General features: G+C 44.1%; 1 protein-coding gene across 1 annotated transcript in view; it reads left to right on the forward strand.

Moving 5' to 3' along the window:
- The window catches only part of LOC139337387 (A disintegrin and metalloproteinase with thrombospondin motifs 20), a 77,392-nt gene that overhangs the window by 31,755 nt on the left and 27,878 nt on the right, over positions 1 to 17,759 (forward strand). The window contains exons 12-24 of the mRNA XM_070971932.1: positions 4,838 to 4,983; positions 5,301 to 5,482; positions 6,242 to 6,378; positions 6,963 to 7,080; positions 10,362 to 10,457; positions 12,594 to 12,760; positions 12,932 to 13,061; positions 13,824 to 13,950; positions 14,057 to 14,267; positions 14,581 to 14,745; positions 15,328 to 15,498; positions 16,537 to 16,656; positions 17,640 to 17,747. Coding sequence (XP_070828033.1) covers positions 4,838 to 4,983; positions 5,301 to 5,482; positions 6,242 to 6,378; positions 6,963 to 7,080; positions 10,362 to 10,457; positions 12,594 to 12,760; positions 12,932 to 13,061; positions 13,824 to 13,950; positions 14,057 to 14,267; positions 14,581 to 14,745; positions 15,328 to 15,498; positions 16,537 to 16,656; positions 17,640 to 17,747 — 1,878 coding nt within the window. The remainder of the gene's footprint in view (positions 1 to 4,837; positions 4,984 to 5,300; positions 5,483 to 6,241; positions 6,379 to 6,962; positions 7,081 to 10,361; positions 10,458 to 12,593; positions 12,761 to 12,931; positions 13,062 to 13,823; positions 13,951 to 14,056; positions 14,268 to 14,580; positions 14,746 to 15,327; positions 15,499 to 16,536; positions 16,657 to 17,639; positions 17,748 to 17,759) is intronic.

A 17,759-nucleotide genomic window follows, 5' to 3' on the forward strand; every position in this document is an offset into this window, starting at 1 on the left:
CAGCTAGCATGGTCAACATAATGTAAATTATACTTTTCTACTGTAAGCATATTTTGATGTTAATACTTTCACTTGAAATGGGCTATTTCTACACTGCAGTACTGTTACTTTCTTTTTTTTTGTTTACTGTTTTACTTTTTCTGTGTTTTCTCCTTTAAGTCATTGTTTTGGTTTTTCAGTTCACAGCTTTACTGTTTTTATTCACTCTCATTGCTCCCATGGCAAAACCCTTGGTACATGGTACCAGCCCAGCACCAAACAGCAGACTGGCAAGGTTAGAACTTAGTGGTGCATTTTCTAGAGCTTAGAGATGAATATATAATAAATTAGAGTTCAAATGAATTTCCATATTAATTCATGTGGCGACCATTTTCCATGTACAGCTTATTGTGCTGCCCCCAAGTGGCCAGATGAATAGTGCAGGTTTAAAAACAAAATCGTGCTAAAAGAGGCTAAAAATCTCTGTAGTGCAGCAGAGTTGGATGATAATTGTTTTCTTCTAATTTTATCACTGTAAGGGACACCTTTGCATATAATCACTCTGAAGACAAGTTTCAGGAGATAAGCAGAGGTGTGTGTGTGTGTGTGTGTGTGTGTGTGTGTGTGTGTGTGTGTGCGTGTGCGTGTGCGTGTGTGTGTGTGTGTCTCAGCAGTTGCACAGAGATGATAATAAGTGAGAGAGGCCGACAGTAAAAGTGTCTCTGAGGCACATGTGAATGGAACAGCTGATAGGGCAAAACTACTCATTCACGCTAATGACAACCCTTACACTTCTTGGAAAGATGTGGGGGAAGGAGGGAACACACACAGTGGAAAAAGAGGATAGGAAACAAAATAAGGAGGTACAGCAGGTTGAGATGCAGAGGTTGGTCGGGGTCATGGTTGCATCACGTTGTCTCCCTTGCTCTCACTTTCCCCTCCCTCTGCTCAGTTCAGGGAAAAAATGCATGACTGAAAATTAGTCAGTGGAAATACAGTCTGTAATAACAGCTGTCATTTCACGTGTGTTTCCTACCTGCCCAGAGAGAGCTCTGCAGAGAGTCCTTCACTATTGTGCAGCCTCATGGGCTCTCTACCGCCTCTCACCATGGGGTCAGTTATTATTCACTGTTACTAGTGAATGATACCTTATTGAAAATCAACAGTGTTGTTCCAACTTCAGATGTTTTAGGTTCTTTGGGATTGCAGTCGGTTTTAATTGTGCATTGTGGAGAGGACAGAGGACTCTTTAGAGACAAAGACACAAAGCTCCGACAGGCCAGGGCCAAAGTGAACTCTGAACCCAGAGCCATGAGAAAGACAGCGCAACATGAAAGGTGATGCCTTTTGGAAATGGCCGTGTTAAAATGAAAGGGCTTTTTAAATCAGCCCTCTGCCTTCTCATTCCTGCAGTGATGTATGGCTTGGGTTCAGAAATGAGGTGCTCTCTGCAACAGTTTCCTGGCAATTACAGGGCGCTAACTTCCAAGCCAGCCAGCTGAGGAGCTCAGAGCAGATGCTGCTGTCCTTAGATACTTTTCACGCTGCTGGGGTTAGCGTGCTGTATGGCTGAGTTTTTAGTCTGTTGGTGATTTTGCAAAGATTTTGTGCGTGTGTGTGTGTGTATCTGCATACAGTGTCCAAAATGCATGCATGTGATGGTATTGGTACTGTATGTGTATGCACATATGCACGTGTCTTGTATGAATTTATGAGTCAGCGTGTGTCTTTGTGAAATTCCTAATTTGAAACACATGCTAGTCACAGCTGGACAGGTTTCTCTCACAAGACCTTCAAATGTCTCACCACATTCCCAATTGAGGGCAAATTTTGACAATCTTTCTAGGAAAGGGTCTGCCGGTGTCCTTATTGCTTGTTTGAGCTTTACCAAGACCGGCTCTCACCTCAGCGTTTTCCAAGGGTGTGTTTGCGCACTTCGGAAAGAGAGGTTAATTGGAATTGAGCGTGGCCCCCAGATGCCTCCAGACTCCTAGCAATCACTCTCACACTTGACACACACTCACACATGTGTGTGCACACACATACACACACATACACACACAATCATGTGCATGCTCACATTTACACACACACACACACACACACACACACACACACACACACACACACACACACACACACACACACACACACACACACACACATATACATCATCTCGCACAGATGTTTTTTTCCTTCCACTCCCCCCGTTCCTCCTTTCTTCTTTTCACCCACATCACCTTTTCAAGCCAAACAAAACGGTTGTAAACACAGGGTGCCAGTGGGGGGAGTGGAATGCCTCAGAGGCTTACACAGGCTTTGGTCCTCTCTGACAGACAGTCCGCCTTGTGTTTGACAGTTCCTTGGGTCCTGCTGGCTGGTTGCACTGTGGTGGTCCCTGCGTGGCCCTTGCAATTTCCCATAAGGGGATAAGGGGGATGGGTGGCTGTGGAGAAAAGGTATAGAAGGGATGCACAGGTCTGGGTTGACAGTCCCTAAACTGAGGTGGAGGAGGGGGGTGTGAAGGCTATAAGGGGAGGCAAGCTCTTTGTTGTGACAAAGAAAAAGTCCTAAAACCTCTTCAATGGTGTTTTTCCATGAACTCCAGTCATAAAGCTCTTTTTTTCCTGAGGAGGTTGCTCAACCAACAAGGACCAGCACCTGTTTGCCCGTTAGTGGTGCGGATGCCATTTTCACTCATGCAGATGTTTTATCACATTCCTCTTAGTGCCTTTTATTTGAATTTTTCTCTAAATCCATTGTTAGAGCACCAACAGCATTATCAGTGCCTTCAGTTTGCATTTGCGGTGGAGCAAGACAGGAAGAAAGACCCAGGCCATTACTCAGACCAGGTCTGGATTATGGAAATGTTTGTGGCTTGTTTAGTCCATACCCTGCAGCTGTTAACACCTGTCTGTCATTGTGCACAGACTTTACACTCCATCATTAGACCCGCAAGAGTGTAAAACACACATGCAAACCAGGATAGAAGAGGCAGTGCTGCCAAGTTCTCTGTGTATTTACATGTGTTTGTGTGTATGACTTTGCACTTCTGCAGGTGTTCACCTGGGGTAAAGGCTGCAAGCTGCGAAATTATGTTAAATTAGAATCTGGCCAGATTAACCGTGGTCCAGGAGATGACTTTGATTGATATTCTCCCTTGTTTATTAGCGTAATTATGAAAATCCACTGAAGCGGAGTCTTCAGAATAGGCGGTTTTAGTCTTTTTATCTGGAGCAGGGGATTGAATGTCTTGTAGTGGATTGGGTGTGTGGCCAGTAGTTTCATTTCTCATCTGGAAAGAGCTGATAATGGCAAGAACGACTTGTGCATCAACCACACAGACCGAACTCTGAAACACAGTCAAAGTGGACCAACTGAGGTGAAGCATCCTCCTTTGCAGGTTGCAGATTTAAAGCTGTGTATCTCAGTAGATAGACCGCTGAACAGGAGAAGGGAGTTCCTCATGTCAAGCCAGTAATGAACTTTGTTCCTCTTGTTATCACAACTCTAGAGTTTCCTTATCATGGTGCCACTGCTCCCCGTGCCTGTGTGCCCGGACGGCGGGCTACGTACCCAGACAGACGCCGTCTTGTCCTGCATTCTTTCAGTGAACAGGACCCTTCGATATCTTAGTCACTGAGAAGGGGATTTGGTTACACACAAAGGGAAATGGGCCTGCTTTGCTTATGAAAGCAGTGTTAGCACTTCTTGGCAAAGGCTGGTTAGTAGTTACACACTGTTTGATACCAGGCGCCTTATTTTCCTTGTCAAAGTGGGTCTACTGTATGAAAGATCAGTGTTATGTAATTTTGGATTTACAACTCAAGCCGAAGATGATTTAAGGAGTGAATTTAGCGTGGATTTCCTCCATCGTCAGCTCAACAGCAAATGGTTTTCATTTTGATATGTTTCTTGGCTGAACTAATTTTGTGCTGTGTAACAGAAATGTTTTACATACATTTGGCAACATATGAGACTCAAACTGACATATTTATTTGTATGAACTTATATTGACTATAGGCTTCCATATTGTGTGTATGGAATGCATTTTTCTTACTGTTTTTATGGAACACTTTATATTAAGGTACACATATTCACCATTAACTAAAAGCTAATTTGCATGCATATAGTCGCAAACTGGCTCTTTATTAGTCATTGAAAGGCACTTATTAATGCCTTATTCTTTGGGTTAAGGGGTTAGGTTATTAAGACCGAAATTCATGTGCAACAACATACTTACTTACTATCAATGAGCAGTAATTATGGGGTTATTGAGAGAAAACTGAATAAGGCATTGATAAGTGCTTTATAATGACTAATAACGCACCAGTATGCTTCTAATATGCATGATAATATGCAACTAGATAATGGTGACCTTAATATTAAGGGTTGCTTATTTTTTAATCAGTTCAAGCCTAAAGGTAAATGTGATGTGATCTGTGAACTGCTGACTTATCACCTTAAAAAACTTCCCCAAACACATCATAGATGTGGCTGACTTCGAGGATTGTGGCATATACTGTACTGCTTGCTCTGGTTTTGTCCTGTCTTCCGCTTTCTCTGTTCCTCTCTGTATCCATGTCGCTCCCTCCCTCTTCCATTTCTCTTTGGACAGCTGGAGGAGTTGGACGCCTTCTGTCAGGGTAAACAACTGCTGAATTAGGATTTCTTTTAAAATATAGCTTGAGATCCAAACAGAGGCTTAAGAATTCAAAGAGGAACACCACTCCCAGCTGTGCGTGCACTAATTCTGCAGGAGAGTCGTGCACAAAACAGTCTGTGTTTGTCTTCAAGACCGCAGGAGTCACAGTCATGGTATTTAACAGGATCTATATGTGTGTCTATTCACATGCAGTACTGCAGACATGGGATGTGCGTAAACAAGGAGTTGGACCTGCAGCCAGTACATGGAGAGTGGGGTCCCTGGGGACCCTACAGCATTTGTTCCAGGTCCTGTGGTGGAGGAACCAGGAGCACCAGCAGAGACTGCAACAAGCCAGAGTAAGAAAGGATCAGATAGTTATGACAATCCAAAGCATTACAGACTGTCAATATGTGTAAGACCCTGAACCAGTAAGAGAAGTAGTACAAAAGAGAGCTGTAAACAAGCTGAAGTGAGGAACAGATCTGCATGTCACACTCACAAAGTGTCAACCTGATGTTAGCCAACAGTTAGAGAAAGCTTGTTTCCTCAGTGTGACTTTAAATGTAAACAAAGTGGGTTTGAAGTCACAAAGAGCCCGTCGAACAAGAGCAAACATGAGCTTTAAACTAAAACTAATTGTAGTGCTCCTGTGACCCGTCTCGTCTCACTCTAGGCCCAGAAATGGCGGGAAGTTCTGTGTGGGTCGCAGGATGAAGTTCCGCTCTTGCAACACTGAGCCATGTCCGCGAGGACGGAAAGATTTCCGCGAAGAGCAGTGCTCTCAGTTTGACGGCAAGCACTTCAACATCAACGGTCTACCTCCCACCGTCCGCTGGGTCCCCAAGTACAGTGGCAGTGAGTGCACCAATGTGATCCTAAAGCATGTCATTTGAATGTCCTGTGGTCACGTTAGCTCAAGATGAATACTATTTACATCCATATATTCTAATGCACTTTTCCAGTAAGTCCACATTGTGTGTGTAGGAGGGATGTGTTGGCCAAGATATGCAAAACTATGATGTATTTTGATACAAGAAGTGAGAAGACAGAAACTTCTTGTTGACAAATTGGTGGATGTGTCAGTAGGAGTGCACATCTGTTGTGTGTCTTTGTTGTACTTTGCATACCCATGCTGAGAGCTGCCTGAGATAAACCTTCAGTTGACACTGAACAACAACACACAGCCCTTCCATATGAACATCCTGGCAGCTTTCCCTCTTGCAGCAGTATCTCATTCCTTGCTGCTACGGCCTGCCCAGCTACATGAGATTACCATCTGGCAAAGCCCACCATGTCTAACTTACTGCAAGTGGCTCATTCATTTAATTGATGCTACGCAAGCAAACAGGCCAAGCCCCGGAGCCAGTGCGCTGTCACAGAGTGATTTTTCCAAACAGTGGATTCAAATTTGACAATTCCAGCCAAGAGTCTGTTGAACAAAAATAAAGTAAATAGGTATAAGATCAAAACAGGAAGTGTTACGCTTTCAGCACAGACAAGTCAACGCGAGGATTGTCCTCTTGTTATTGTTCAGGATTTTTGTTTTACTAATCTTGTTATCTTAATGAGCTACAGTCCAACTTTTTCCATAAATTGTGTTCTTTCTCCATCCAGTACTAATGAAGGATCGCTGTAAGCTCTTCTGCCGGGTTGCCGGGACGACGGCGTACTATCAGCTGAAGGACCGCGTCATCGACGGCACGCCGTGTGGGCCGGATACTTACGACATCTGCGTTCAAGGCCTCTGCAGGGTATATCTGATGTACACACACAACACACACACGGAAGCTTCAACCTCAGCATCAGCTCAGCCTTAATTTATCCTCATCCAATCACGGCACTTTCACTTTGTACTTTTACATCATTCACATTTTGTAATTATGGGAAAGGATGAAGAAAAGGTCAGAGTCAGAAACAACTTGATTTGCCGAGTTCAACCTTTTTTCAGCCTTGTAACCATGTGTTTTCCACTTAATCAAAGAGGCTTTTTAAATCATTTATTTAGCTTAAGAATCAGGGGGGCTTTCTCGATACATGAAGGAATGCAAAATAAGCTAAATGTTTATCAGAAATATTCACATTCTAAATTTGGAGATACATGGTTTTCGCTGGACAGGAACTGTATTTAAAATTGTAAACAAAGAAGTAATCAATAAGTAAAGCTGCCAGACAAATGTAGTGGAGTAAAAGTACAATATTTGCCTCTGAGATGGAGTGGAGACAAAGTATAAAGTTACACAAAAGGGAAATACTCGTGTACAGCTACCTTGAATTTGTACTTATGGTTGATGTTAAATCACTAATCGTCATCTTCTCGTCCTCTGTGCTCCTTCAGCAAGCAGGCTGCGACCACGTTCTTAACTCCAAGGCCCGGAACGACAAGTGCGGAGTGTGCGGGGGGGACAACTCGTCGTGTAAAACCCTGGCAGGGACCTTCAACGATGCTCAGTATGGTGAGTCCCGCTGCTCGGATTACATCTAAGGTACACTAATAGCTCACAGTTCAAGGTGTTGCTTTTAAACATACTGTGTGTCAGCAGCCCCTGCAGATGAACTGTGATGTATCTGATACGCAGTAAACATAGAAGAGCTAAGAAAGACTTTGGTTCCACGTGGCTGCAGCACTGACATGTTACACGCTCATATTAGGTGCTGATGTCATGTCTGGTTATGTTTAAACATATTAAGCTGATTTTCAGCAACACTGCGTGCTTCAGCTTAATTTGGAAAAATGCAGAATCTTCTCCGAAGCTTTAGAAAATGATTAACAACAGCGATCTCACTCTGTCGGGCCTTTCGATAGCGAGCACAAATCTGACGTCACCCCTTTGAACTGTCCTGCTTGATGTTTTGCTTCGATGTGGGCCAACTGCTGATTGCATCCAATCCTTTTTGGGTCTGGGCAGCAAAACAACAGAAGCATAAAAGCATGAAAGCCCCGGGTGTGGCCTCGGTCATGTTTACTCCGCGTTAGTTTGGCGCTGAGCTTTCGCATCTCTATCCATCTGCTTTCTCCCTGTTGGCTTGGGGGGTTCAGGGTTTAAGGTATCAAACCAAGCACTGTCCTCAGCCCTGGAAAATCTGGCTTGACCTAAAGAAAGAGAACACGATTGGGAGTGCAGCCCAGGAAGGATATCCCCTCTGCTCCTAGGCCTGTCGTTCTGCCTTTCACCGTTTTGTCCTTTTCATGCCAGACGTCTCTCTATTATTAGTCTCTACCTTTGTCTCTTTCCATTACTTTCAATGTATCAGTCTTTGTCTTCATCTCGTTCTTTCTTTCCCTTCTTCGCCAGACTAGACAAATCGAGTTTGCAGACCAGAGCAAACCAGAGAGACCAGATTTTATTTAGTCTTTTGGAGAAAGTCAAGTCATTGCTTTTTTCAGTACTATAGCAAGTAAAAACTTGACACGTGGATATTTTTGTTAGGTTTCTATCTTTACGTTGTCAAGTTTCAAGTAAGTTAAGACTTAAAGCCATCAGGTGTAATGCACACTTTATGTAGCGTCTCACAGTGGAAGACAATGCAGCAGCTGAGAGTGAGGTTCCAGGTTCAAGTCAGTCTCTGGCATCTTATTGGTCAGCTATGTACGCCATGCAAGTCATGAAGAAAAGCAAGCTATGGTTTGTGTTTGCCAGCGTGTCTTTTGGCCAAGAATGATTGCCCAGTCTGACACAATGATAGTCTCCAAAGACAAAAATATTGTGCGGGTTCATCTCAGCATGAGGTCTCATTTTTTATCTTAAATCTGACTCGAACTTCTTCACCAGACCCAGTGGATGCTTAGACTCTGTACCTAAGCTTTGTTAGAGGACTTCATAGTTGTCTCAGCTTTCTATACTTTCTGGTTTCTTAACTTGAAACTAAAGCAATGAGTGCATAAAACGTAAACAAGCAAGACAAACTCGGAGGTTAAATGCGTCCTGCTTCACAATGGATAAATAATCTAATCACAGTTAATACAAAACAAGCAAACGTTTGTCATAAATTCAGGCACTAGCCTCTGACAACTTGCATCAGGGTGAGCTGGTGACACCCTCTAATTTTCCTCTGCAGGCTATTAATTCATCATCTTCCCTCTTGCCAGTGGCAGTGAGAAGCATGTTTGAGGTAAACCCTAGCATTCCCTGAGTTCAGCGTGGTTGTGTTTTCTTTCCCTGAGGCTGTGTTCACTGTTCATTCCTGGGTCACTCAGGATTGTGTGTGTGGTCAGCTGCTAAGCTGGGGAATCTCAGAGGCCTCTGACGACTCGTGGATGCCATGTTTCCTCGGAGGGGGCCATGTTGGCGGTTTCTGAAGTTCATGCGTCTCTGTTTTTATATGAGCTTATCCTGTCCCTAGTGTTTAGGGAGGGAATTTGACATGCCACTTAAAAGGGAAACTCAATATAGGTTTTTGTGTTGTGGTGAAAAGGTTTTGGTTTTATTTTGGAGGAGTATGCAAAGTACTTTCTTTTCATAGTGGTGTTTATGAATATAAAGTAGCTTCCTGTACAGTCTGCCTTCAAGTAGAAAAGTTTTCAGTCATGATTTCTGATGATGTTACAGTGCGTATGTGTGTGTGTGTGTGTGTGTGTGTGTGTGTGTGTGTGTGTGTGTGTGTGTGTGTGTGTGTGTGTGTGTGTGTGTGTGTGTCAAAATATGGCCGATGTGAGGAGCATAGGTAAACCAAGTGCTGCCCCCGAGTGGTTCAAGGTGTCCGACTAACCATCAGATCACACAAGCCCACACCTTTCCCCTCATTCCATTAAGCTGTTGCTTTATTTTGAAGGTAGCAGTAAGTAGATGAAAGGTCAGATGGCACCTGACCAAAATTCGAAGTGTCAAGCTGAGGTCTCATAATAAAATAATTGACCAATATGAACTCCTACTGAACAAACCATCGTTACCATTATTAGCCATTATTGCACTCATGGTAATCTCCAGTGGTTTTACTGGACTCACTCAGTGGCCGAACGTCCAGAACTGTGGTTACTCATCATTAGAACACTGTGATGAAGAGTATCTTCTTCCTCATATGATTAAATAGAAGTTAAACAGCATCTGTGTCTTTGAGTTGGGTCTCATCTACTCTTTCATTTTTAACTGTACATGGTTATTTGCTTTATCTTGGTTTTACTACAATGTGCAGATTCTCATGAGTGGATACTGATATGATGGACTGTGTGTCAGGATCAGTCTAAAATCGCTATAATGATGATATAAAACCCAAACTACATGATGAAAGAGTAAGTAAAGAAGAGGCCTTTTGGTCCCTTTTTCTTGATATTTTTCTGATTTCATACCCTGCCCCCCGTTCAGTCTCCATCCCCACATCTTTGTCGTTGCCTCTTGGCTGTCACGTGCTCTCTCCCTCATGCTCACTCGTTTTCTATGTTAGTTTATCATTGGACAGCAGGCCTGGTGTAGTAATTACAGGCCAAAGGTAGGTCCAGGGAATAATTACATATCATTTCACGGTCGGGCCTCTGAGACTAAAACAAGGCCTCCTGCAGGTTATTTGAGAGGACTGGACCTTTTTTTGTATTTTTCTAAGTGTGACATTTAAATCCCTGGTGGCTGGAAGCGGACTTCCCTGACTGGGGTTTGGTGTAGCATAGTGAAGCTATTATGAAAATCAAGGTGGGACCGCTCAACGCTGTTATTGTGGCTACTCTATTCCCCTTTGAGACTTAAAGATTGTGTAACTTTCCGTGCTCTGTCTGTCTGTCTCTCCGCCTTTTCTTCTTCTTCAGGTTACAACACAGTGGTGCGGATCCCAGCTGGAGCCACCAACATTGATATCAAACAGGTCAGCTACTCTGGAAAGCCAGAAGACGACAACTACCTCGGTGAGTGTGCTGCATGTGTCAGTGAAATAATGTGGTTTTCAGCAACACTGTATGAAATTTCATCTTTTCTTGCAAGCATCAATCCAAAATGGAAGCAGTCCAACCTAATAAGATGTATATATTACACCCTTTCAGTTCTCATCTCATAGGTCAATGCCATTATCCCCTAACATGACTGTAAACCACCCAGACTTGGTGACCCTGAGCTGTAGAGGCAGGCTTTTAGTGAAGGGCCAAACTGTTGTCAAACCATTTTCATGAGGGAAACTGTCATTTGTACTGAGTGTATGTGGAGGAAACATGGAGGGGTGCTGGTCCATCTGGTCATGGCGAAGACGGTTGGTTGGGAAAGCAAATGGAGTGTCAGCCCCTGAGAAAGATAAATGAGGCAGCAATAGGTGCTAATTAGAGGCATGTGGAGTCCAGGCTGCATGAAAGTGGATATGGGGGTATAGGGTTAGATAGACCCACCAGGATCAGTGTGTGTGTGTGTGTGTGTGTGTGTGTGTGTGTGTGTGTGTGTGTGTGTGTGTGTGTGTGTGTGTGTGTGTGTGTGTGTTTGCCTGCATGTGAGAGAAAGAGACAGAGAGGGAGAGAAAAAAGCAGAGAAAAAGAGTTTTCCCTAAGTTGTAAGGGCGTGCACCCATTTTCAGATGGTTCAAGTCAGGTTCAAGATGTTTTAAGTCAGATTGTCAGAAAACACATCTGGCAGGGTCTCTGTGCTGCTGTGAAAAGCTTCACTCCCGCCGTCGCTGTTGCCACAACCGCACATTGAGCCAGTGGTGTCTGTTTTAAAAGTGGCTGATACTTGCAACGCCCTGCCGATTTTGTCACTCCGGCTGGTACAGTATGTAGGAAATATTGTGAGAAGATCACAGCACTCAGGACATAAAAAGGAGACTGAGGCTTTGTAGTTGGGACTCCTTTACTTTGAAACACCCACCTGTTTAGATTTGCCTTTGCTGAGTTTTATTCATCTCCATTGTATGTCTTTCCTTTGCCTTGGATTGTAGAGTCTCATCCACACATGTGCTATAGAAATACATTTTCCTTACAGTGCTGTGGCGCAAAAAGTCTCTGCACGCTTTAGGTCCAATGCAAATATTTGATGAAGTTTTTTGCTCACTAGAACTTGCTTCACAACGAAGCTTAGAAAAACATCAAGAGAGCACAACTGTGCCACAAATACAACATGAGGAGAAATGAAGCCGTTCTGGGAGCTCATGGTGGATCAACACATTTTTAAGGCACTTCATTTTGGTTTTTCTTGTTATTTTTGACTTGCCGGTGTCAAAGCATACAACCACAGATACTTAGAAAGGCTTGTGTATCGGAAAACTAACTTCATCTCGCTCTGTGCCACCATGTCAACTCATTTTCTCCTCTTTTCAAGCATTAAGGGGTAATTTAAAAAAAAAAAAAAAAAGATGTGATTGTGTGTCTACACATTTTCTACGGCATTGTTGTTTTTTTCCCTCCATTTCTGCAAAGTGTCAGTGATGACAGCCAGAGTCTGTGGATCATTGTCAAAACCCCACAGCTGTCTCTGGGCTAAAGACTAACTGGCATCCAACATTGTGCAGACTTTAATGTCAACAAAGTTGCGTCGAGAGACTTAATCACATACATTGTTTTGGCATGCACGCTCGGATTGCATTTAACTGCATGTTTCTTGGAATCGTAGCGTTTGAGGGAGAGAAAGAGGTGGTCGGTGTTCATTTTGGGGTTATGTGCTAGTTTGCCAAGTGTGAGTGTCTATCCTGTGTAATTCATATGTTTATGTACTTGTTTGTATTTGCGTTCAGTGGAGCTCCCTTGTTTGCATTGCAGTCATTAAGAAGAGTCACGCAGTCTAACTCCAAATAACAGCAATTTGGTACAAACGGTGTTTCAGCATACCTCCCCTCAACAATAGCTTTGCAGAACAATAGGCTGGCAACTCAAACACTGTTTGCTTAACATATAGTCTGAAATGATAAATGCCACATTCCCAAAAGCTTTTTTTCTGCAAGAGCCAAACTGGCTTTAGGGACCAAACATTCCTTCACTTAAAGCTGAACTCTTTCACATTTTCAGTTCTGTGTTTATGGCTTCTGGTCAGATTTCTTGCTCTTATTTGTTCATCTCTTATTCCAGCATTGTCTGATAGCCAGTCCAACTCCCTCCTGAATGGGAACTTTGTGGTGGCGATGTTCAAAAGGGAAATCACCTTCAAGGGAACCGTCATTGAGTACAGTGGCTCGGACACAAAAGTAGAGCGCATCAACTGCACTGACCGCATTGAGGAGGAGCTCATTCTGCAGGTATAAGGAGGGAGGCCTCTCCTTTTTGTCTGTTTTGCCTCCTCTCACACTCCCCTTCTTACCTACCGACATAATAAGCTAGCTCTCAGTCTAAAGGGTCATATATCTGTGAGGACTTAGACTAAATAGTTGAGTGTTTTGACCTCACCTTTCCCGCCATTGTTTCCACAGGTCTTGTGTGTGGGAAACCTCTACAACCCTGATGTCCGTTACTCCTTCAACATACCCATCGAGGAACACAGGGAGCAGTTTGTGTGGGATCCCTCAGGCTCCTGGCTCGAGTGCAACCGCATCTGCCAGGGTAAGATCTCAGTGTGGTGTCCAAATCCCCCCACATGAATTACACTGTCTTTTCTCTTCAGTAAATCTTAAAAAGACTCTGGGAGTGCAGCTATTATATGCATAAGCATATATTTTATGTGCTTTCTGGCCCATAGTTATTTCACAAATTGCAGCAATTGTTCTTGTGCAGAAAGGTTTATTGCTGCAGAGCTTTGTGGTCAACGTATGGCATAAATAGAAGAAATTTACCACCAAAACTCCAAAAGTGTCAAATTTATAGCAACCATAATGCATCTTACAGCTCTTATTACATGGACATAGATCCAAGTGTCAGTGCACATTAGGATTAGCATTTCTCTTGCATCACTTACACATACCTCTGGATTTAAAAACGTACTCATTCATCCCCTCCTTCCATAAATCCCTCTGCTAGCAACCCCAACGCGACCCCAGCCAATCACATCGCCCAACACCTTCCCTTTAGCCTGGCCCTTAACCTGACCAAGCCCATCAAATTTCCCTTTTAGAAGCAAGCTAGTCAGACTCCCAGCGGGTCAAAGTGCACAGTGGGATCCAGTAAAGAGATGTATTTGTGAGGTCTGAGACTGACATGGACCCCTAAGGCTGTATGATGAAGGACTGGATGTCAGAAAGCTGGTCAGACCTGTTAAAGGTGAAGAAATGTGATATTTTGGCAAGCGAACTGTCTGCCAGATGTTGTCATTAGAACTCTGCTTTTCTTCATGTGTTTCTTTGCACATGTGGTTGTGTGTGTGTGCAGGTGAGCGAAGGCGAAAGGCAGTATGTGTGCGTAAAAGTGATCACCTTGAAGTGTCAGACCAACGCTGTGAACATTTACCTCGTCCTGTTGCTGTTACTGAGCCCTGCAACACTGACTGTGAAGTCAGGTGCGTATTAATGCGCACAAACACACACACACACACACACACACACTAAATTCATACAGACAACACAAACACAGCCAAACATATTTCCACATCTTCCCTCACACAGGTGGCATGTTGCTGGAAAGAGCGAATGTTCCGCTAAATGCGGCCCAGGCTACCGCAGCCTGGATGTCCAGTGTATGAAGTACAGCCTGATGAAGAGACAGAGTGAGAGGACGGAGGCCAGCACCTGTGGAGATGCCGCCAAACCTCAGACGAGAGAGCCCTGCCATGGCGACTGTCTGCTCAAGAGCTGGCAGTACAGCGCCTGGTCACAGGTAGAGTCAATGCAAGAAGTGTATTGTGTAAACTGGTCAATGAATTTAATTTGAAAGGAAACCATAGAGAGACCCTGGTCTAATTAGGGGCTTGTTTTCGAGGGCTACACTGTGCTCAGATATGTCTTTTGGGTAATTTCGCCCATGGTTTTGTGCATAGAGGATGTTGTACTTTCAATACATAGTTAAAACATAAAGAAAAAAACGGAATTGTCTTGAAGAATATTTCTGATTTGCACTATAATTTCATTATCTTAATCATTCCGTGAACACGACAATTAACTGAACATGTCTAATGTGTTCTTGCACGCAGTGCTCTAAGACATGTGGACGTGGGAGCCGTAGAAGAGAGTCTTACTGTATGAACAACCTGGGTCGGCAACTGGCGGACAGGGACTGCAACGAATACCAGAGGGTGGTCACTGAGACCTGCAACGACCAGCTGTGCCCAAAATGGACTGTGAGCGAGTGGAGTGAGGTGGGAAGCTCTCAAACATGTCACACACACACACACACACACACACACACGCACACACACACACACACACACACACACACACACACACACAACCACACGTACAAAAGCAGCAGCAAGGTTTGAATGCATCGTTGTTAACCCCAAGAGGGGACCTGCAAAGCATAAATCTACAAACTTACACACGCTTACAGTAACAAAACTAGCCTTCAGCACAGCTCAGCAATAATAGATGTTAACAGTAAGGGGGTATGATATAATGCAGGGGGTGCAGTTAAAGGTTACGCTGAGCTACAACCAGCGCAGCTCAACATAAGAGTCCTGCAATAAATCCTGCCTTTATGAAGCTAAAATTCAGCTCTATGTCCATAAACACTGTCGTATAAATCACTGTTGATTTGTACTGCACAGCATTAAAAGGTGTTTCTGATATGTTATCCTCCCCCAGTGGCAGAAACTGTTAGAAATCGGGTTTACTGCCAACTAGTTTGTAACTAGTTTGTCTGATTTTTAATGTCACTTTGATATTAATTACTTGTTCTCTGCCTTTTCCACCATTGTGCCACACCCTGCTTCCTCGCGCAGTGCCTGGTGACTTGTGGGAAGGGGACGAGGCACAGACAAGTGTCCTGCAGCACCGGAGCCGGGGAGGAAAAGCTGAGCGAGCAATTCTGCGACCCATCCAGCAAACCTCCTGCTGTGGGGAGCTGCGAGCTGCCTGAGTGTGCATCCTGGCAGGTCGGGGTCTGGGGAGCGGTGAGTCCTGCACACACACACACACACACACACACACACACACACACACACACACACACACACACACACACACACACACACACACACACACACACACACACATACACACACAAACACAGATAAGACATAGACACACTGGGGTGAGGTGACTTGAAGCACTGTTTGACTGAGGAAATGGGTTTCACGTGTGGCTTGCTGTCTAGGAGTTTGACTCGTATCTGTTCCTCTGTGTGTGTGTGTGTGTGTGTGTGTGTGTGTGTGTGTGTGTGTGTGTGTTAACAGAGAGAGAATGCGGTGTGTAGGAATGACGGTGTATGTTTCAAGTTTGTGTGTGTGTGTGTGCGTGACCTGATACACCGGGAAGTTACGGAGGAGTGTGCTCTGACTCCAGCTGCCATTTCCTCCACGGTGCTTTCACTTTGGCCTCATATCCTGTCAGACTAAACCTGACCCACACATGCACACACCCACACCCACACACCCACCTTCCTATGCATCAAGATTCTACATTTCCAGCTGTGTCTGTATAGATTTAGCTCTGTTAGGGTAAAGCACAAACTCAACAAAACATGCATGAATGGGCGTCTTTGGCCATTCATGGTCTCGTTTATACACATAGATCTAATGCCCTCCCACACATCTTTGTATGAAGTCAGTGATATTTACAGAGCTGGAATGTATTGGCTGGTTAATGCCTGTGTAATCATAATTTGCTGGTCAAATAAACCTATCCTGTGGCACTTCCTCTGCTCTCGTGTTGTACCTGGACGGGGTCGGATCACCTCGTCCGTGAGGTAAAAACTGGGTAAAGGGTCGAATCGAAACTGTGGGTTTGTATGTGAATGAATGTGTCCATACGTCTGTATGTGTGTGTGTCTGTCTTACCCGGGCTCTGTTGAGCTGAACCTTGACGGTGGCCTCATCTAAGGTATCAACCTTGACATACTTAGATAGAGTTAGCGATAGCTTGCGGTTGACTGGACTTCTCTCCTCTTGTGTTTAAGCGTGTGTATGCATGTGTGTAATTTTGTCTTTCAGTGTGCGGTGACCTGTGGCCACGGCTACCAGATGAGAGCTGTTAGGTGTGTGTCAGGGGCCTACGGTGACACAGTAGATGACAGAGAGTGCAATGCTGCGGCGAGGCCCAGAGACAGTCAGGTAAAAAAAAACAAAAAACAAAACTTGAGTTGGTGGTTTGTGCTTGGGGTAAAGAAATAAAAATGCAAGTCATTCAAGACAAATAGCATTCAATGCTGCACACAGGAAAGAATGCAGATGTAACACAAGGCTCATTACCAAAAAATAAAGTTAAAAATGATTTTCATCCTGTTTTTGTGCTTCATAAAACGCAAAAGAACTGCTGATTGTTACCGTGAATCCTGCTACCAGACGTGCCAGATCTAGATCAGTGTTGAGCCAAGAAATTTAGGCTGCCTGGGTTATTTTAACCGTTGAATCAATCTTACAAGTTTTGTCCTCTTTCTAAGCCAAGTTAAAGTAGCATTAAGTGATTTTTTGACCACTTTGGGGTCAGTGGAACAAGCTGAAAATATACTATTGGTCTGTTCTCACTTTGACGATGGTCCTAAATCAAGCAAACTGCAGTGAAGCAACATCAGGAGCCTCTTTAAATATTTGCCTGTTTTGCTTTGCTGTGTCCACCATCGAGATGGACAAAAACCATAAGGCTGCAGCACACTTTTACCTGAGTGGTTTAAGTGTTTTGCATAAGGACCTTTAGACTCTGATGGACGCAGAGACCACTGAGCCGACGACCTTTCAGTCTCCAGATGGACGATCTGTCTGCAGCTGTTGGACTCAGTCACCATAATATGGACAGACGTTATATTTACATGCTCTGGGAAAAACAACTAAACAATAAAGGAGATTTCTGCAGCTGCAGACATCCTGAACCGATGTCTGAACGACTTGGTGTTTCAAGCATCCTTTGTTCATTTGTTTGTGTTGTTTTTCTCTCATCTGCTCCCTCAGAGCAACTTCAGTTATTAGGCCTCCACATGTCCTTTGCATCCAGTGGAGTCTCTGTAATGTGTTTACAAATGTTTTGGCATATTTACTTCAATGTAGTGAATGCCACAGTGATTACTCATTTTATTGTGTTTGCATGTCTGTTTTTGCAGGACTGTGAGATGCCGGCGTGTCCGTGGGCCTCTCCGGCACAAAGCACCCCTCGTCCTGAAAACTCTGCTCAGCTCCTGACTCAGTGGAGATACGGCTCCTGGACTGCGGTAAGGAAACAA

This window comes from Chaetodon trifascialis, chromosome 10, assembly GCF_039877785.1.
Source record: "Chaetodon trifascialis isolate fChaTrf1 chromosome 10, fChaTrf1.hap1, whole genome shotgun sequence".
Classification (NCBI taxonomy): domain Eukaryota; kingdom Metazoa; phylum Chordata; class Actinopteri; order Chaetodontiformes; family Chaetodontidae; genus Chaetodon; species Chaetodon trifascialis.